Source organism: Enhydra lutris, unplaced genomic scaffold, assembly GCF_002288905.1.
Source record: "Enhydra lutris kenyoni isolate GAN:26980312 unplaced genomic scaffold, ASM228890v2 scaffoldscaffold42, whole genome shotgun sequence".
Classification (NCBI taxonomy): Eukaryota; Metazoa; Chordata; class Mammalia; order Carnivora; family Mustelidae; genus Enhydra; species Enhydra lutris.
Window position 1 is genome coordinate 11676145 of NW_019154126.1, and position 21201 is coordinate 11697345.

Here is a 21201-nt window from a genome sequence, read left to right on the forward strand (position 1 = left end):
AATACCCACCACCTGGTTCTCCCAACCTCCCACCCCCCCACCTCTTCAAACCCTTCAGATTGTTTTTCAGAGTCCATAGTCTCTCATTGTTCACCTCCCCTTCCAATTTCCCTCAACTGCCTTCTCCTAACTCCCCATGTCCTCCATGCTATTTGTTATGCTCCACAAATAAGTGAAACCATATGATAATTGACTCTCTGCTTGACTTATTTCACTCAGCATAATCTCTTCCAGTCCCGTCCATGTTGCTACAAAAGTTGGGTATTCATCCTTTCTGATGGAGGCATAATACTCCATAGTGTATATGGACCACATCTTCCTCATCCATTCGTCCGTTGAAGGGCATCTTGATTCTTTCCACAGTTTGGCAACCGTGACCATTGCTGCTATAAACACTGGGGTACAGATGGCCCTTCTTTTCACTACATCTGTATCTTTGGGGTAAATACCCAGTAGTGCAATTGCAGGGTCATAGGGAAGTTCTATTTTTAATTTCTTGAGGAATCTCCACACTGTTCTCCAAAGAGGCTGCACCAACTTGCATTCCCACCAACAGTGTAAGAGGGTTCCCCTTTCTCCACATCCCCTCCAACACATGTTGTTTCCTGTCTTGCTAATTTTGGCCATTCTAAGTGGTGTAAGGTGGTATCTCAATGTGGTTTTAATTTGAATCTCCCTGATGGCTAGTGATGATGAACATTTTTTCATGTGTCTGATAGCCATTTGTATGTCTTCGTTGGAGAAGTGTCTGTTCATATCTTCTGCCCATTTTTTGATATGATTCTCTGTTTTGTGTGTGTTGAGTTTGAGGAGTTCTTTATAGATCCTGGATATCAACCTTTTGTCTGTACTGTCATTTGCAAATATCTTCTCCCATTCCGTGGGTTGCCTCTTTGTTTTCTTGACTGTTTCCTTTGCTGTGCAGAAGCTTTTGATTTTGATGAAGTCCCAAAAGTTTATTTTGGCTTTTGTTTCCTTTGCCTTTGGAGACATATCTGTTTTATCATCTGAAACTAATGATGTATTATCTGTTGGTTAATTGAATTTAAATTTAAAAATGATCACAAAAATAGTCTATTTTGTCTGATGTAAGATTGGCTAGGCTGGCTTTCTTTTGACATCCATTTGCATGATAAATATTTCTCCATCCCCTCACCTTCAATATGTGGGTGGGTTTAGGTCTAAAATGTGTCCCTTGTAGACAGCATATAGATGGGTCTTTAATTGTTTTTATCCCTCCTCTCACCCTTTGTCTTTTGATTGGAGGATTTACATTCAAAGTAATTTTTGATAGATATGTATTTATTTTTATTTTTTTAAAAGGTTTTATTTATTTATTTGCAGAGAGATCACAAGTAGGCAGAGAGGTAGGCGGGTCAGGAGAGAGCAGGCTCCCTGCTGAGCAGAGGGCCTGACTTAATCCCAGAACCCTGAGATCATGACCTGAGCTGAAGGCAGAGGCTTAAGCCACTGAGCCACCCAGACACCCAAAAGATATGTATTTATAGCCATTACTTGTTTTGCAGTTGTTTCTGAAGATTTTCTCTCATCCTTTCTTGTTTAGATTTTTTTTCTTATTCGTTACATATTTATTTGTGGGTTTTTTTTGTTTTTTTTTTTATTTTATTTTATTTATTTATTTGACAGAGAGAGCGAGAGATCACAAGTAGGCAGAGAGGCAGGCGGGGGGGGGGGGGGGGGAAACAGGCTCTTAGCTGGGCAGAGAGCCCAATGCAGGGCTCGATCCCAGGACGCTGAGATCATGACCCGAGCTGAAGGCAGAGGCTTAACCCACTGAGCCACCCAGGTGCCCCCTTATTTGTGGTTTTTAAAAAAAAATTAGAGAGACAGAGAGTGCTACTGGGGTGGGGGGGAGTGCAGAGGGAAAGGGAGAGAGAGAATTTTAAGCAGATTCCTTGCTGAGTAAGGAGCCTGACTTGAGGTTTGATTTCACAACCCTGAGATCATGGCCTGAGCCAAAATCATAATTTGGATGCTCAACTCACCTAGGTGCCCCTTATTAGTGGTTTTGGTTTGTGGTTGGGTTTTTATGTAACACTTTCTGTACATAGCAGTCTATATTAAGGTGAGGGTTGTTTACGTTTGAACCCATTGTTTACTCCTCTCCATGTTTTTGGTATATGGCTTCATATTTAAAAATCTTTTATTTTGTGAGTTCCTTTATTTTTTACAGAAACACTCATTTTTTCCCTCCTGGCTTTTGTGTTTCCTACCTTTATACTATCACTCCTGGATTTCCTTTCTACTCAAAGAATCCCCCTTAGTATTTCTTGCAGGTCATGAACTCCTTTAGTTTTTGTTTGTCTAGAAAGCTCTTTATCTCTCCTTCTAGTCTGTGTAATATCCTTGCTGGATAGGGTATTCTTGACTGCAGTTTTTCCCATTCAGTACTTTGAATATATCATGCCACTCTCTTCTGCTTTGAAAGTTTCTGCTGCAAAATCCCCTGCTAGCCTTAAGAGGTTTCTTTTGTGTATTACTGTCTTCCTTTGCTTCTTTTAATATTTTTTGTCACTATATTTTGCCATTTTAATTACAATATGTTTTGGTATGGATCTGCCTTTGTTGATTTTGTTGGGGGTTCTGTGTGCCTCCTAGATTTGGATATCTGATTGTTTCCCCAGATAAGGGAAATTTCAGCTCTTATTTCTTCAAATAAACTCTCTGGCTCCTTTTCTCTCTCTTCCTTGGGTACTCCTATAATGTGAATATTACTGCATTTGATGAAGTCAGTCATTGAGTTGCCTGAGTATTCTCATTTTGCATAAATTTCTCTCTTTCATTCAGCTTGATTACTTTCCATTACTCTGATTTCTAGGTCATTATTTCTCTACTTCTTCCAGCCTGCTGTTCTCTTCACCAAACATGTTTCTCATTTTGTTGATTAAGTCCTTTATCCCTGCTATGTTATTCATCTCTATGTTTGTTGGTCTCAGTGATGCCTTCTACTCTTTTCTCAAGCCCTGTGACTATCTTCTTGATTATTACTTAAATTCTCTATTAAGCATTTTACGCCTGTTTCACATATGTCTCTGGTTGTGGTCCTGTCCTGATGTTTCATTTGGGACAAATTCCTCTGTCTTCTCATTTTGTCTAAGTCTCTGTGCCTGCTTCTTTGTCAGGAAAGTCAGCTAGATCTCCTGTTCTTGAGGGTAATGGCTTTATGGAGAAATTCTGTAGTTCCCTGATATATAGTATTCCTTATTCCTCAGGGATTACCTTCAGGGAGTATCTCCAGTGTGTGCTGTGTGCACTGTGTTGTTTAGCACTTGCCCCTTTATCTTTCAAGCCAGTCACCTGCAGAGGCTCTATGTGTGGGCAATGTTTTGTCCCTGGACTGAATGAGGCAATTTTTAATTAGCTGTGTTCTGGCCTGCTAGTGAAATGAAATTTGTCACCACCACTGTCAGAACTGATGTCCTGCAAAGTTCCTGGGTCAGGAAACATGGTGTGGGTAAGGGTTTGGGTTGATCTTCTGGGGAACAGGGCCTGTCATGCTGGGACTAATGCAATCATGACTGGGAAGGCACTTCCACTGGAGTGGGTGGGGGGAAGTTTGGTGTAAGCAAAGTAGCCAGCCAGTGTCTGCACTACACTGATTCCTGCAGGTGGTCCTGTGGTTATGCTGTGGGACCAGGGAGGGAAATGGCATCTGCCAGTTCCTTTGTTCCCTGTGAGGGATGTCTCTATGAATGCTGCCTCTCTGGGATGCACTCAGAGATGTACAAATAACCTCCCACTGTGTTCCCAGATGCTCTTCAGATCAGTTTCCGTGCTATATGTTGTGGGCTGTTTGCCCTGTCTTTACTCCAAGAGCAGAATCTGGGCTCTCTCAAAGCAAAGCCCAATGACCTTTAAAACTCCGAACTTTAAGCCCATGGGTTGCCAAAAATCAGAAAATTTGGCCTCTCTCGCTTTCTAAGCCACTTGCTGTGGGGATTAATTTCCCCTATGCACTCCTGTCTTTCACCCTTATCCGTGTCCATGGTGATGACTATTTGTTTCTCTCTCCAAACCATGTCTCTGCACTTTCCATCTTCTTCAATGTGGCCTTTTCTCTACCTTTAGTTATGGAGTTTGTTCTGCCAGTTTTCAGGTTTATTTCTGGGGTATGTAGGATGATTTGATAATTACCTAGTTGTATTCTTGGGGTGGGGCAAACTAAGGGTCCTCTGCCTGCTGCCATCTTCCCTTCTCCTATAATATACTTTTATCTTTTGGCTGCTCAGCTTGATTACTTTCCATTACTCCATCTTCCAGTAAGTTGATCCATTCTTCGGCATCCTCTAATCTCTTGTTGATTCCTTCTAGTGTACTTTTCAATTCCGTTAGCTTATTCTTTGGCTCTGTTTTATATTGTCCCATTGTAGAAGTTCTCACTGAGTTCATTTACTTTTCCCTCAAGTCCAGTGAGTATCTTTATCAACCATAATTACTTATCTGTTTCAGTTTGCTCTTTTTTTTTTTTAACTTTTTTTTCAGTGTTCCAGAATTCATTGTTTATGTACCACATCCAGTGCTCCATGCAATACATGCCCTCCACAATACCCACCACTAGGCTCACCCAACCTCCCAGCCCCCTCCCCTCCAAAACCCTCATTTAGTTCCTCAGAGTCTACAGTCTCTCATGGTTCATCTCCCCCTCCAATTTCCCCCAATTCCCTTCTCATCTCCATCTCCCCATGTCCTCCGTGTTATTCCTTATGCTTCACAAATAAGCAAAACCATATGATAATTGACTCTCTCTGCTTATTTCCCTCAGAATAATCTCTTCCAGTCCCGTCCATGTTGACAAAAAAGTTGGGTATTCATCCTTTCTGATGGAGGCATAATACTCCATAGTATATACGACAACATCTTCTTTATCCATTCGTCCGTTGAAGGACATCTTGGTCTTTTCCACAGTTTGTCAACTGTGGCCATTGCTGCTATGAACATTGGCCCTTCTTTTCACTACATCTGTATCTTTGGGGTAAATACCCAGTAGTGCAATTGCAGGGTCATAGAGAAGCTCTATTTTTAATTTCTTGAGGAATCTCCACACTGTTCTCCAAAGTGGCTGCACCAACTTGCATTCCCACCAACAGTGTAAGAGGGTTCCCCTTTCTCCACATCCTCTCCAACACATGTTGTTTACTGTCTTGTTAATTTTGGCCATTCTAACTGGTGTAAGGTGGTATCTCAATGGCTGATATCCAAGATCTATAAGGAACTCCTCAAACTCAACACACACAAAAACAGATAATCATTTTGGTCTTTTACTGTGATTTTTTTTTTTAATTTGAGATACATGTCTCTGTCTCCTCATTTTGTCTCTCTGTGCTTCTTTTTTGTATTAGGTAGGCCAAATAAAGTTTTGAAAATAGTATATGGGATCCTATAGTGCCCTGTGGTCTTGTTCCCTCTGGTCACTAGAAGCAGGTGCTCCAGGGGTGTCCCCTGTGTGGGCTGTATATGTGCTCTTGTTGTGGCTGAACTATGATTGATGTGAGCAAGCTCATAAGTGGAGTTGGCCCTCAGCTCAGCTGGCTGCAGTGACCTACTTTACATGCCATGGGCACACTGGTGTACAGGTGTTCCTTCCTATGTGCAATTTAGAGGCTGGCTGGCTGGTGGGTGGGGTTGGCACTTAACCTGAGTTACCACTAGGTACTTACCATTAGGACTTAATACTAGGACAGCTGTGAGTATACTGAGGCATAAGGCTTGCTCCCTGCACAGCCAGTGAGAGGCTTGGCTGCAGTAGTTGTGGGTATACTGGTGTGGTGTTAGATAACCCCCACAGGGCAGGAGTCACTTTGGAAAGGTGCCAGTCCCATCCAGAGCTGCCTGCTGGGTGTGGTGGTGCAGGAGCCACTTTGGAGGACTGCCTGCTGGGGTGAGGTTTGCAGTGCTAGCAAGGTAGATGTGACAGCCAGTGTTAACTCTCTCCAAGTGTCAGGCTGCCTAGGCTGGGGAAGGGCAGGAAAAACAGTACCTGTCAGCACTTTTGTTCCTGGAGAAATCTGCAGGTGGCTGCACTTCTGGCCCTCATCTTAAAATTAGTCAACAGATTTTTTTCACATATATCCTAGGTGCTTTTCAAACTGTTTGGGCTGAGTTAGTTGGAATGCTGTCTATCCTGGGGCTAATAATATATGTTAATAAAAAATTAAAAATAAAAAAAAAAACACCCACTGACTTTCAATGCCAGACATTATGGGGATTTGTTTTCCTAGTGTGAGTCCCTAGGGCAGGGGCTTAGTGCCCCCATGTGGAGTGTGATACCCTCTCTTTTCCATGCTTGTGATATTCCTTAATTTTGTGGTTGGTTGCACCAGGGTTTTAGTTCCTGGCTGCATTTCTACTCCTTCTTACCCCTTTCAGTATGGCCTTCTCTCTATAACTAACTGTGGAGGATCTGCTCTACCTGTTTTTCAGGGAGAGTTGCAATACATGTGGTTGTCTCTGTGTGTCTGTGGGGCAAGTTGAGTTCAGGATCCTTGTACTCCACCATCTACCCAGTCTAGGTGGTTTATTCCTTCTGTTCATGGTTCTTTTGCTGTACAGCTTTTTAGTTTGATGGAGTCCCACTTTTTACTTTTGATTTTGTTGCTTTTCTGTTTTGGTGTTAAATCCAAAAATTCATTGCCAAGACCAGTGTCTACGAGCTTACCCTTTGTGTTCTTTCAGGAATTTTTTATTTTCAAGTTTTTCATCTAAGTATTTTAATTCATTTTGAGTGAATTTTTGTTTACGGTGTAAGATGGGGCTCCAGGTTTCTCAGCACCCTTTATCGAAGAAACTGTCTTCTCCCTACTATATATTCTTCTCTCCCTGTTGTAAATTGATAGTATATGCATAGGTTTGTTTCTGGACTCTCTTCTATTGATCTGTGTGTCTGTTTTTATGCCAGTATCATACTATTTGACTACTGTTGTTTTGTGATACAGTTTGCAATTAGGAAATGTGTTGTTCCATCTTTGTTTAGAATTGTTTTGGTTATTCAGAGACTTTTGTGGTTACATACAAACTTTATGATTATTCCATTTCTGTAAAAAATTTCATTAGAATTTAGATAGGGACTGAATTTAATTTTATAGTGTTTTGGTGTACAGGTCTTTTACCTCCTTGGTTAAATTTATTCCTAGATTTTATATACCCTTTGGTGCAGTTGTAAATAGGCTTTCTTAATTTCTATTTCTGATAGTTTATTAGAGCATGGAAACATAGCTGATAATTAATATCTCCTGAAATTTTACAGAACTTTTTTATTCTAACAGTTTTTTTATGGCATTTCAGGGTTTTCTAAATGTAATTCTTTTTCCTAAATGTAATTATTATGTCCCCTGTAAATAGACAGTTTTTTCTACCCCAATTTGAATGCCTTTTCTTTTTGTCTAATTGCTATAGTTAGGACTTAAAAGTGGTGAGAGTGGGCATCCCTGTGTTGTTGCTCATCTTGGGGCAAATCTTTTAGCATTTCAACACTGAGTGTGTTGTTAGCTATGAGCTTCTCATGTATGGCCTTTATTATATTGAGGTATATTCCCTTTGTAATACTGAGAGTTTTTAATCATGAAGGGATGTTAAATTTTGTCAATTTCTAGTTCTATGTTGAGATGATCATATGGTTTTTATCCTTCATTTTATTAATGTATCACACTGATGGATTTACAGATGTTGAACCACCTTTGTATCCTTGGAATAAATCCTATTTGATTGTGGTATATGATCTTATGTTTAATTTAATTTGCTAGTAAGTTGAGGATTTTTTCACAAATGTTCATCAGGGATATTGACCTATAATTTGTTTTCTGTAGTGTCCTTGTCAGATTCAGTATCAAGGTTTGCACAAGGTGTGGTATAAATATTTCTTTAAATGTTTGGTAGAATTCATTACTGAGGCCATACGGTTCTGGACTTCTGGGGGCGGGGTGGTGATTAAAGATGACTGATTCAATCTCCTTGCCAGTAATCTGTTCAGATATTCTATTTACTCATGAATCACTCTTGGTAGGTTTTATGTTTCAAGGAATTTATCCATATCTTTTCATTGTTCAATTTCTGTGGTAAAAGTTGAAACATCTCTTTGGTTACTGATCTGTTTCACTAATCTTTTTTTGTTGTCTTTTTATTCTCTAATTCATTTATTTCTGGTCTGATCTTTATTATTTCTTTCCTTTCACTAACTTTGTACTTTGTATTTTCTTCCTTTCTTAGTTCCTTGAGGTGTAAAATTAGGTTGTTTATTTGAAGTTTCTTGTTTCTCAGATTTTACTGCATTCTGTAAGTTTTGGCATGTTTTTGTTTGGTTTGGTTTTGATTACCTTTGGTCAGCATGTTTACTTTTGTTTTGTCAGCAGCATGTTTAATCTCCACATATTTGTGAATTTTCCATTTTTTTCTTGTAATTAATATCATTTTGGTTAGAAAAGCAGTTTAATCTGAACACTGAAATTTTAAAAAATAATACAGGGTTGATCATGGAGAATGTTCTATGTGCATTTCAGAAGAATATATATTCTGTGGTTTCTGGATGAGATGGTCTATATATATTGCTTAGGTCCATCTGGTTTAACATGCAGTTTAAGTTCAATGTTGCCTTATTTTTCTGTCTACATAGTCTACTCATTTTTTTTAAAGATTTTTTTAAAAAGATTTTATTTATTTATTTGATAGAGATCACAAGTAGGCAGAGAGCCCGATGTGGGGCTCGATCCCAGGACCCTGGGATCATGACCTGAGCCGAAGGCAGAGGCTTTAACCCACTGAGCCACCCAGGCGCCCCTAGTCTATTCATTTTTGATGGAAGGATAATAAAGACCCCTATTATTATATGACTATTTATCTCTTTAGGTCTATTATTTCTTTTATATATTTAGGCGCTCCTCTGTAGGGTACATAAATATTTGCAGACGTTATATCCCTTTGATGAATTGATTCCTTTATCATTATATCATGATCTATGTTTATTATTGCCTTTCTCTTAAAGTCTATTTTTCTGATAACCATGTAGTTACCCATTTTTCCATTAGTTTCCACTTACATGGGTATCATTTTCCATCTTTTCACTTTTGTCTGTGTGTTCTCAAAGCTGAAGCGGGTCTTTTGTAGGCAGCACAGCACATAGATGGGTTATGTATTTGATCCATTAAACCATTCCTTTTGATTAGAACATTTAGGCCATTTACATTTAATAATTGATAGATATGTACTTATTGCTATTTTGTTAATGGTTTGCTGGTTGTTTTGTAATTCCTCTATTCCTTTATTTTTCTTTTTTAAATTTAATTATTTCACTGTTTTAAGATTCTTTGTTTATACACCACACCCAGTGCTTCATGCAATATATGCCCTCCTTAATACCCACCACCAGGCACATATTGCATGGAGCACTGGGTGTGGTGCATAAACAATGAATCTTGGAACACTGAAAAATAAAATTATAGTAAAAAAAAAAAATCCCCACCACCAGTCTCACCCATCCTCCCACCCCCCCTTCCAAAACCCTCCATTTGTTTCTCAGAGTCCACAGTCTCTCATGGTTCATCTCTCCCTCCAATTTCCCCCAATTCACTTTTCCTTTCCTTTTCCTAATGTCCTCCATGTTATTTCTTATGCTTCACAAGTAAGTGAAACCATATGATAATTGACTTGCTCTTCTTGATTTATTTCACTCAGCATAATCTTCTCCAGACTCGTCCATGTTGATACAAAAGTTGGGTATTCATCCTTTCTGATGGAGGTATAATATTCCATTGTATATATGAACCATATCTTCTATATCCACTTGTCTGTTGAAGGGCATCTTGGCTCTTTCCTCAGTTTGGCAATTGTGGCCATTACTGCTATGAACATTGGGGTATAGATGACCCTTCTTATCACTGCATCTGTATCTTTAGGGTAAATACCCAGTAATGAAATTGCAGGGTCATAGGGTAGCTCTATTTTTAATTTCTTAAGGAATCTCCACACTGTTTTCCAAAGTGGCTGTACCAACTTGCATTCCCACCAACAGTGTAAGAAGGTTCCCCTTTCTCCATGCCCTCTCCAACACATGTTGTTTACTGTCTTGTTAATTTTGGCCATTCTAACTGGTGCAAGGTGGTATTTCAATGTGGTTTTGATTTGAATTTCCCTGATGGCTAATGATGATGAACATTTTTTTCATTGTCTGTTAGCCATTTTTATGTCTTTTTTGGAGAAGTGTCTGTTCATGTCTTCTGCCCATTTTTTGACGTGATTATCTGTTTTGTTGAGTTTGAGGAGTTCTTTATAGATCTTGGATATCAGCCCTTTATCTGTAGTGTCATTTGCGAATATCTTCTCCCATTCCGTGGGTTGCCTCTTTGTTTTGTTGACTCTTTCCTTTGCTGTGCTTATCTTGACAAAGTCCCAAAATTCATTTTGCTTTTGTTTCCTTTGCCTTTGGAGACATGTCTTGAAAGAAGTTGCTATGGCTGATGTCGAAGAGGTTACTGCCTATGTTCTCCTCTAGGATTTTGATAGATTCCTGCCTCAGGTTGAGGTCTTTTATCCATTTCAAGTTTATCTTTGTGTATGGTGTAAGAGAATGGTCAAATTTCATTCTTCTCTACATAGCTGTCTAATTTTACCAGCACCATTTATTGAAGAGACTGTCTTTTTTCCACTGTATATTTTTTCCTGCTTTGTCGAAGATTATTTGACCATATAGTTGTGGGTCCATATCTGGACTCTCTACTCTGTTTCACTGGTATAGGTGTCTTTTTTGGTGCCAGTACCATGTTGTCTTGGTGATCATAGCTTTGTAGTAAAGTTTGAAATCAGGCAACATGATGCCCTCATGCTTGTTTTTCTTTTTCAATCTTTCCTTAGCAATTTGGGGTCTTTTCTGGTTCCATACAAATTTTAAAATTATTTGTTCCAGCACTTTGAAAAATGCCTGTGGAATTTTTATTGGGATGGCATTGAAAGTATAGATTACTCTGGCCAGTATAGACATTTAACAATGTTTATTGTTCTGATCCATGAGCATGGAATGGTCTTCCATCTTTTTGTGTCTTCTTCAATTTGTTTCATGAGTATTCTGTAGTTCCTTGAGTAAAGATCCTTTACCTGTTTGGTTAGGTTTATTCCAAGGTATCTTATGGTTTTGGTGCTATAGTAAATGGAATCAATTCTCTAATTTCCCTTTCTATATTTTCATTGATAGTGTATAAGAAAGCAACAGAGTCAGTTGCTTTCTTATTCCTTTTTTTTCTATTGCTCTTTGTTATTTGATGATATTCTGTAGTGGTATGCTTAGAGACGTTTATCTTATGTATCTACTATAGGTTTTTGTACTGTAGTTACCATGAAGTCTATATAAAACAACTTAAAACAGTGTTTTAAAGATCACAAGAACTAATTTTTGAAAACATTCTAAATCTCTATACTTTAACTCTCTCCTTCTATTTTGTTTTTGATGTCAAAATTTACAACATCATTTTAATCCATTAACAAATATGTGTATATTTTTACCACTTTTGTTTTTTAACCTTTATACAGGCTTTATAAGTGATTAACCCACTCCCAAACTTAACTTGATTTTGAATTTTAGTTTATATTTATCTGTACCAGTGAGATTTATACTTTTATATATTTTTACCTGGTTTTTTTTTTTTCCAGCTTAAAGAACGACCTTTAATATTTCTTGAAATGTGGGTCTAGTGGTGATGAATTCCTTGTGCTTTTGCTTGTCTGGAAAATATTCTCTTTCAATTCTGAAGGAAAGTTTTGCTGGGTAGGGTATTCTTGGTTGGCAGTTTTTTTTCTTTCCACTCTTTATAGGTATACCTCTGAGATATTGTGGGTTCTGTTGCAGACTACCACAATAAAATGAATGTTGCAATAAAGGAAGTAAAATGAGGTGTTTTTTTTTGTTTGTTTGTTTCCCAGTATATATAAAAGTTATGTTTACATTATATTGTGGTCTGTTAAGTGCACAATAGTATTATATCTATATCTTTCTATCTATACACCTTAATTTAAAAATACTTTAGCAATTTTTAGCAAACATCACCTGTACTTGCAGGGAGTAGTAATCACTAATGGCTACTAACTGATTAGGGTGGTAGTTGTGAAAGGGTGAGGTGACTGGGGCAATTTCTTTAAGATGACAATGAACTTTGCCAGAGTGACTGACTCTTCATTCCTCTGTAGCATGTAATGCTATTTGATAGTATTTCACCTGTAGTAGAACTTCCTTGTCAAAATTGGAATCAATCCTCTCAAACCCTGCTGTTTATCAACTAAGTTTATGTAATATTCTAAGTCATTTATTTTCATTTCAACAATCTTGATAATATCCTCATCAGGAGTAGATTTCATCTCAAGAAACCACTTCCTTTGTCCGTAAGAAGTAACTCCTCATCTGTTCAAGTTTTATCATGACTTTGTAACAATTCTGTCCAATCTTTAGGCTACACTTTTTTTTTTTTACAATTTTTATTATGTTATGTTAGTCACCATAAAGAAAATTAGTTTTTGAAGCAGTGTTCCAAAATTCATTGTTTCTAATTCTAGTTCTTTTCTACTTCCACCTCATCTGCAGGGACTTCCTCCATTAAAGTTTTGAACCCTTTAAAGTCATCCATGAGGTTTGGAATAAACTTTTTCCAAACTCCTGTTAATGTTGATTTATGACATTTTTCCATCAATGATGAATGTTCTTAATGGCATCTACAATAGTTTTTATTTTGCCCAGATTATCAGAGGAATCACTCTCTGTGGCAACTATAGCCTTATAAAGTATAGTTTTTAGATAAGTAGACTTGAAATATGAAGTGACTCCTTGATCCATGGGCTGCAGATGGATATTGTTTTAGCAGGCATGAAAACATTAATCTCATTGTACATCCCCATCAGAGCTCTTGGGTAACCAGCTACATTGTCAATGAGCAGTAATATCTTGAAAGAATTTTTTTTTTTCTGAGCAACTCTCAGTGGGCTTAAAATCTTCAGTAAACCATGTTGTAAATGCATGTGTGTTCAGCTTGCTTTTTTTATTTATAGAACACAGTACATTTAACATAATATCTAAGGGCCATAAGATTTTCAGAATGGTAAATGAGCATTGGCTCCAACTGAAAGTCATCAGCTGCATTAGCCTTTAACAAGAGTCAGCCAGTCCTTTGAAGTTTTTTTTTTTAAAGATTTTATTTATTTATTTGACAGACAGAGATCACAAGTAGGCAGAGAGGCGGGCAGAGAGCCCAATATGGGGCTCGATCCCAGGACCCTGGGATCATGACCTGAGCCGAAGGCAGAGGCCTTAACCCACTGAGCCACCCAGGCTCCCCTCCTTTGAAGTTTTGAAGCCAGGCATTAACTTCTCCTCGCTAGCAATGAAAGCCCTAGATGGCATCTTTTTCCAATAGAAGGCTATTTCATCTCCATTAAAAATCTCTTATTTAGTATAGCTGCCTTTATTATCTCAGGTAGATCTGGAGAACTTGCTGCAGCTTCTACATCTTCACTTTGTGCTTCACCTTGTACTTTGATGTTATGGAGATGGTGTCATCCTTAAACCTCATGAACCAGCCTCTGCTAAGTTCACACTTTTCTTCTGTAGCTGGTTTGATTTTTTTTTTCTCCAGACGACTAAAACTTTCTCCACATCAGCCAAAAACTGTTTTTCTTTCTTATCATTTGTGTTGACTGGAGTAGCACCTTTAATTTTCTTCAAGAACTTTCCCTTTGCATTCACAGCTTGGCTAACTATTGGGTGTAAGGGGTTTAGATTTCAGACTGTTTCAGATTTTTTTTAAATAATTTTTTTAAATTTATTTTCAACATAACAGTATTCATTGTTTTTGTACCACACCCAGTGCTCCATGCAGTCCGTGCCGTCTCTAATACCCACCACCTGGTTCCCCCAACCTCCCACCCCCCCACCTCTTCAAACCCTTCAGATTGTTTTTCAGAGTCCATAGTCTCTCATTGTTCACCTCCCCTTCCAATTTCCCCCAACTCCCTTCTCCTAACTCCCCATGTCCTCCATGCTATTTGTTATGCTCCACAAATAAGTGAAACCATATGATAATTGACTCTCTCTGCTTGACTTATTTCACTCAGCATAATCTCTTCCAGTCCCGTCCATGTTGCTACAAAAGTTGGGTATTCATCCTTTCTGATGGAGGCATAATACTCTTCAGATTTTGCCATGCCTTCCTCACTGAGCTTAATTATTTCTAGCTTTTGATTTAAAGTGCGAGGTATATGACTCTTCCTTTCACTATCCACTTAGAAGCCATTGTAGGCTTATAAACTGGCCTAATTTCACTATTGTTTTGTCTCAGGGAACAGGGAGACCCAGAGTGAGGGAAAGAGATGGGGGGAATGGCCCCCCATTTGGTGGAGCAGACAAAACACATACATTTAAATTTGCCTTCTTATGTGGATATGGAACAAATAAAAGTAACGTCAAAGATCCGAGGTCACCAGGACATATAATAATGAAAAAGTTTGAAATAGTTCAAGAGTCACCAAACTGTGACACAGAATTACCAAAGTGAAAAAATGTTGGAAAAATAGCACCAATAGACTTGCTCAGCAAATTGCCACAGATCTTCAATTGACAGAAAATGCAGTATTTATGAAGCACAACAAAACCAGGTATTCCTTTATACATCATGCAAGTCTCTATGGGCCTAGAAAATTTCTGAAGAATCTGATGGTCTTGTGTGTGTGTGTGTAGGGGTTCCCTTGTACATAAGTTTTTTTTTTTTCCTGTTTTTAAGATTCTCTCCTGTCTTTGACAATTTGATCACAGTGTAGCTCAGTGCTAATCTCTTTGGGTTCATCTTATTTCATATGCTGTTTAATATTCTGGCCATCCTAGATCTGCATGCCTATTTCTCCAGGTTAGAGAAGTTTTCAGTCATTATTCTTTAAATACATTTTCTACCTCTTTCTCTGTTCTTCTTAGGGGACATCAAGCAGACCAACATTCACATTATGGGGTCCCCAAAGTTCCATTAGCTATCTTCACTATTTTTTAATCTTTTTTTTCTTTTCTGACTGTGTAAGTTACACTGCCCTGTCCTTTGAATTCATGGATCATTTTTTCTGTGTTTTCAAATGTGCTGTTTAAGCCCTCTGTAGTATTTTTCTCTTCAGTTATTGTGTTCTTCAGCTCTGTCCCTTTTATTAGGTACTTTCTTCTATATTTGTTGAATTTTTCACTTGGTTCATGTGTTATTCTCCTGAATTGAGTGGACATCTTTATCACTATTATTTTGAACTCCTTGCCAGGTACATCACTTATCTCCATTTCATTAAGATCTTTTTCTGGGGTTTTATCTTGTTCTTTTGTTTGGAACATATTCCTCTGTTTCTTCATTTTGATCTATTCTCTGTATTGATTTCTATGCATTAGATAAAAGAGCCATATCTCCCATTCTTCTCTGGCTTATTAGCTCTTGGCTGTCTCTCAACCCCTGTGACTGTCCAAGCAGCCTACTTTATTTTTAGTGGCTTCGAGAAGTGGAGGTTGTGCCAAGACCTTTCACTGTCTCAAAGGGGAGGATCTCAGTAAGCATCTGGATTCATGCTGATTGGAAAGCAGAACTTCAGGTAGCAACTTTTATAGTTTGCAAATGGAATTGATTCTCTAATTTCTCTTTCTACAGTTAAATTGTTAGTATATAAGAAAGCAACTGATTTCTGTGCATTGATTTTGTATCCAGCCATATTACTGAATTGCTTATTGTCACTATCTTGAACTGGAAGCCTATCTTCTGTCTTTTTGATAATAGCCCTTCTAATAAGTAGGAAGTGATAATTGTGGTATGAATTTTTATTTCTCCAATGAGTAGTGACGTCTAGCACTGTTGCATATACCTATTGGCTGTATTTATGTCGTCTTGGAGAAATCTATTGAGTTCTTCTGACCGAGAGACCCTGGAACTGGTTCCTAGGTAGGAATGAGGTCTCTCTGATACATGAGTGGCCCAGACTCCTCCTGAATCCCTTGGCATATGACGCTGGATCCCATAGGTCTCTCAAAGGCACTAACGTTTAGTAATGGATGCTCACTTGTTGAGTTGGGGGACAAAAACAAGGGATATCTTAGGCTGCTGTGATGCTAATGTCACTTTTCAACCTTAGGACAGTATTATTTGTTGTAGGTATATGTTTGTACAAGTGGGAATATTACAGTGGGATGAAGTTCCAAAATGACTAGGTCATGGGGTATATGCAGTTTTCATTTTGGTAGATAAAGCCAAATCACTTTTTATAGCGGTTTATACTCTATCCACAGTTTAAGAGTGCCTGTCTCTCCAATAATTAACTTTTTGACTTTGTCAGTCTGAAAAACAGCAATTCATTATACCCCTCATTTGCATGTATCTTTATGCTTCCTTTCCAGTGAACTATCCCAATTCTTTGTGAATTTTTTAAATAAAGATATTTTAAAATTAATCTCTACACCCATGTGGTGCTCGAACCCACAACCCCAAGATCGAGTCACATGCTCTACCAGCTGAGCTAGCCCGATGCCCCACTTTGTATATTTTTGTTTTGGGGCCTGGTCTTTTGCTTATTAGTTTATTGGCGTAACAAAATTTAGAATATATTTGTTTTCGGTAAAAACAAAAACCATAAAACCACAACAACCAAAAGAACCAGGGTGACTTTGTTAAGAAAGAAAAACTCCGTTTTAAAAAGTGCCCCTTCCTTCAAGCCATGACCAAAACAGTTTGCAGAGTGGGAGTATTTGATGCTTAGCCCTATAAGAAGTAGAAATACCTTGAAGGCCCTCTTGGCTGATCCTCACACTCCAGCTCCCCTGGAAAATGTTTTAAACTCAGGTTAGAATTTAATAGGCAAAATTGCTGAATCAGAAAAAAGTGAAGGCTCACCAACCCCCTCAGGGAATCAGTAGTACACAAGTTGGTAAACATGTAAAAAGACAAACCATGCAATAGCTTTTAAAAATTAAACTATGGAAATACAGAGAGGGTCCTTTGTGTTTGCTGAGAGGGCAGGGTTCACAGGGTGAAACAAGAAGGGCACTTGAGGGTTGTCCTCTTCCTGGGGCTGGAGCCATTGACTGTCAGAGTCTGTGTTGTTGGGTACTTGATAGCACCCAGGGAAATTGCTCTAGGGAGGTTTTATGAAACTCACCTGCCTCTCCCATGGCATTTTCCCCCACAGCTCATGTGTTCATCAGTGCAGAAGGCTCTGTTTGAGGAGGAGGACCATGTCAAGAAGCTGCAGCAGAAGGTGGCCACTCTGGAGAAGCGGAACAAGCAGCTTCGGGATCGGGTGAAGAAGGTCAAGCGGTCATTAAGGCAGGCACGGAAGAATGGTCGACACCTGGAGCTGGTGAACCAGAAGCTCAGTGAGAAGTTAGCAGCTGCAGCAGGTGCCCTCCCACACATTAATGCCCTGGGGCAGGAGCCACCAGGTGCCACGTACCTGCGGGGGTAACAGCGCTTGAGTAGTGGTCTTGCCTGGCTCTGCTGGAACATGTTGCCTCTTGCCAGGGATTGTAAAGTAATGGTAGGTTTTAATGTGCACATAGGTCAAAAAGTCTTGTAGATGTTTTAAATATGCATTTGGTAGTGTCTAGTTACTTGAAGGGGCAAGTTTTGTTATTTTCTTAGTTGCTGGGCTCCTTCCCCTCCCTGCCTCGCTCCCAGACCCAGTGCTTACAAGTCCAGAGGCAGCACGATCCTGGAGTGTCATGTGCTTGCCTAGGGTCTGTCTTCAGCTTTCAGGAGCACACTGGAAAGTCTGGGGGAAAGAATATCTTAGAATCTCTAGATGTACAAGAATCAAGGGGTTCAGCCTTATTGCAGAAGAGGCTGTGAGACCTCCAGCTCTGAGCTCCAGGACCATCATTAGTTTTGAGAAGGGATCTGCAGCAAGTCTTGGAACTTTTGGAAGGTGGATGGCAACCTTGCAAAGCACCCAAGGATGTCTAAATAACCATGTGCAAGGTGTCCCTACTTCAGCCAGCTGAAGCACAGCTCATAATAGTGCAGTGGGGAGAGGGGAGTAATTGAACAAGATGAATTATACCTGATTTCCAAGACCAGTTACCCAGAGTTAAAGAGGATACCTATGGGTCACTTTAATCTAAAGGGGTATTGCCTTTGTGGACTGGTCATGTTTTATCAAACCGTGTTGCTGAGTTGGCAAGAGACTGCACAACATCTCAGCCCCTGCTAAATGCAAACTTACTGTTGGCTCATTAACTCCTTCCAGCTGCTCTGAATTTGAGGTGAGTTGACCCAGTACACTGTTAACTTCTGCAAAGATACCTCCTTACCTATTGGAATCAAGTGACCTTGCCTCATTCCCAACCAGGCACCCAAAGAGCTTGTTCCAGGCGGTTCTACAGAGGCTTGATGCAAGCATTTTCACCACCTAACTAAATTGGCTGTAAGGTAATTTTGTTCTCAGAGAGAAAATAACTGTCAATAGAGACATGAAAGCAAACTAAGTTCTATTTTTATATTACATGAAGCTTAGCCCCCCTAATAGTCTATGACCAGTCTACATGGTGGTTTTAAAACAATGGATGATAACTCCATATATCAACTTGATAGAAAATACAGTAACTGGGAGTGTGAAATAAGACTGTAAGGCCAGATTGCATACCATACTGTAATACAAAATAATAGCTTATCAGTTATAAAAACTCAAATGCTTTACATTTTTTCTGTCCCATAGAACTTCTGAATGTCTATCACCAGACATGTATCATTATGCTAAGAATGAACAGTCATGTAGACAGCTTTCATAATGTAATACAAAGCTCAGTTACAAACATGCATCCTAGGATTTTGGAAAACAGATACTTCTCTTAGAAAGGACATAATGAAGAAATTAGTAAGGTCCCTCTTGTATTTTTTGTTAGTTTATCTTTTATGGCCAAATTACCTTCTGCCCAATGAGTTATGCAGTGAAAATGCTTGTGGCAAATATGCCTATGGTGGAAATACCAGACAGGGTTCCAGGCATTCCAGTCTCTGCTTCTGTATGCAAACACCTTCCACCCACCAGGACTGCCCACCAGTAATGTCTGCACATGAGGCCACCTGTCAGCATATCAGGTTTTGTACATGACCTCAGAGCACTTCACCCTGTTTGGAAAGAAACCTGTAAAGACAGTACTACCAGTAAGAAGACTATCCACATATAGAACAGCTGAGCCATTAATTTAGGTACATTTCGTCCAGTGGCAGTTGGGTTCTTAAGAAGGCAACCAAGTGGTCATCTTGTGACTACCTTCTGATGGAGCTGCAGATCTCCAAGTCCCTCTTGCTGTTCCAGATAGAACTTTCAGGTTCCTCATCAGGAAATCTGCCCCCAGACCACTCCAGACATTGCAGCACCTGATTATGTTGTCCTGTCCACCGGAAATGGCAATTATATGGTCAGATTCCCTTCCACTTCCTTTAGGAAAACCACATTTTTTGGCTCTGGCAGCTGGTTGGGAGGATGGACCTGTGTTACTTGAGGCTGCTGCTGCTCAAAGGGAGATGTCTGCACTCTGGACTGGATAGAATGGCAGTTTTTGCTTCATTTCCAAGCTTCTGCTGCTCCTTTATTAGCTGTATCCTTCATAGTACAATACAATAGTTCAGTCTTTCTGGGGCCATTTCATTAAAGCATTTGGCTTCCACCCAAGGGAGTGACAAGCCTAAGGGTGATTTACAGCTAGTGTTTTGAGAACTGTGGAACCCGGTGATCCCTACAGATGCATTATGTTCTGCCTTTTTAATAAATATGAGCAGTATTTCAGCCACAATGGTAGGGTGATGTGTGTTTCTTTGGGGTCAGGGAGATTCCAGCTTTGGCCTGGAAAAGTACTTGTTAGATCCTTCTGGGGAAGCATCTGTGAGTAACACCTGGGACACACAGAAGACTGAGCTCAAATCTCTTGATGTTCCTGTGGGGAGATATGGCTTGAACCTCTCTGTCCCAGGGTTCCCACCTTTCAACCCACCTGCAGAAAAACAGTGGTATCTGCTCCCCAGAGGGGAGAAGAAGCTTCATTAATCAATGTCTGCAAAAATATATTTGAATCTGTTGCCAAAGGAAACTCCCCAGGTCCCTGTTATCTGCTGCATTGTCATCTTACTGGAGCCCTTGCAACCTGTTTATTGTACCCATAGGAATTTTTTATGCAAGAAGAATCCAAGAAGTACTTCAAAATTGATAACGCTACAACAGGTTGGTTGAGCATATCTGAGATGCAGACCACTGTTGAGTTCTACTTTGGAAAAGTCACTTGACCTCCTCAAACCCCAAAGTCACAAACGAAATGAGAGGCAGACAGAATCTAGAATCACAGGTCACCATGTGAGCCACAGCTAGCGTTGGGTAGTTCCCTGGGCCTCCACTGTGTGTTTAAATGTGAATGTCCAGACCACTGTTCCTACTGATTTTTTTTGTTCTTTTGATGTCACACTTTTCCTGGTACCTGCCCAGTAACAGGGATTCTCACATCTGTGATGCAAGGCCCCATCTCCCTTAGGAGAGAGATAACCTAAATTGTTGATTCAGCAACAGTCCATATTCTAAAATAGTCTTAAAAATCAAGCACCTAGTGTGTATTAGGCTCCTTTACCATATTCTCATTTACTATTTCTAATAACTTTATAAAATAGTTGTCCTGTTCCCCATGCTTAAAGAGGAATCTGGAGTTTCAAGAGATTAATTGCCCAGTGAAACACAAGTAGTATAAAGTGGCCAGTCAAGGATTCAACTCCATCTTGATTTCCCTCTTTATACTTGCTCATGTAAAATGAGGCTAATAAACACTTCTCCCTCAAAGGCTGTTCAGAAGATTGAATAAAATCATTCCTTTAAATGCTTAGTTTGGTTCTTGACACTCTGTAAACACTCAAGATAGAAGTGTTGTTTCTACTATTCCTCGCAAAGACCCAATGCATGTCACAAATGAGAGGTTATTTGGTGGGATTCCATATAATTTTCTTATTAACAAGAGGAGGGATAAAAACTTTGATCATCTCAATAGATACTGGAAAAGTGTTTGGCAAAATAAACATCCATTTATGATAAAAACTACAACAAAGTGCATCTGGAGGGAATGTACCTCAACACAATGAAGGCCATATATGAAAAACCCAAAGCTAATATCATACTCAATGCTGAAAAATGGAGAGCTTTTCCTCTAAGATCAATATTAAGACAGGG

At 39.3% G+C, this 21201-nt stretch overlaps 1 protein-coding gene across 1 annotated transcript in view; it reads left to right on the forward strand.

The window, feature by feature from the left end:
* LOC111155545 (coiled-coil domain containing 3) overlaps window positions 1-19789 on the forward strand; it is a 115384-nt gene extending 95595 nt beyond the window's left edge. The window contains exon 3 of the mRNA XM_022515755.1: window positions 17185-19789. Coding sequence (XP_022371463.1) covers window positions 17185-17460 — 276 coding nt within the window. The 3' untranslated portion in view covers window positions 17461-19789. The remainder of the gene's footprint in view (window positions 1-17184) is intronic.
* The last annotated feature ends 1412 nt before the right edge of the window (window positions 19790-21201 follow it).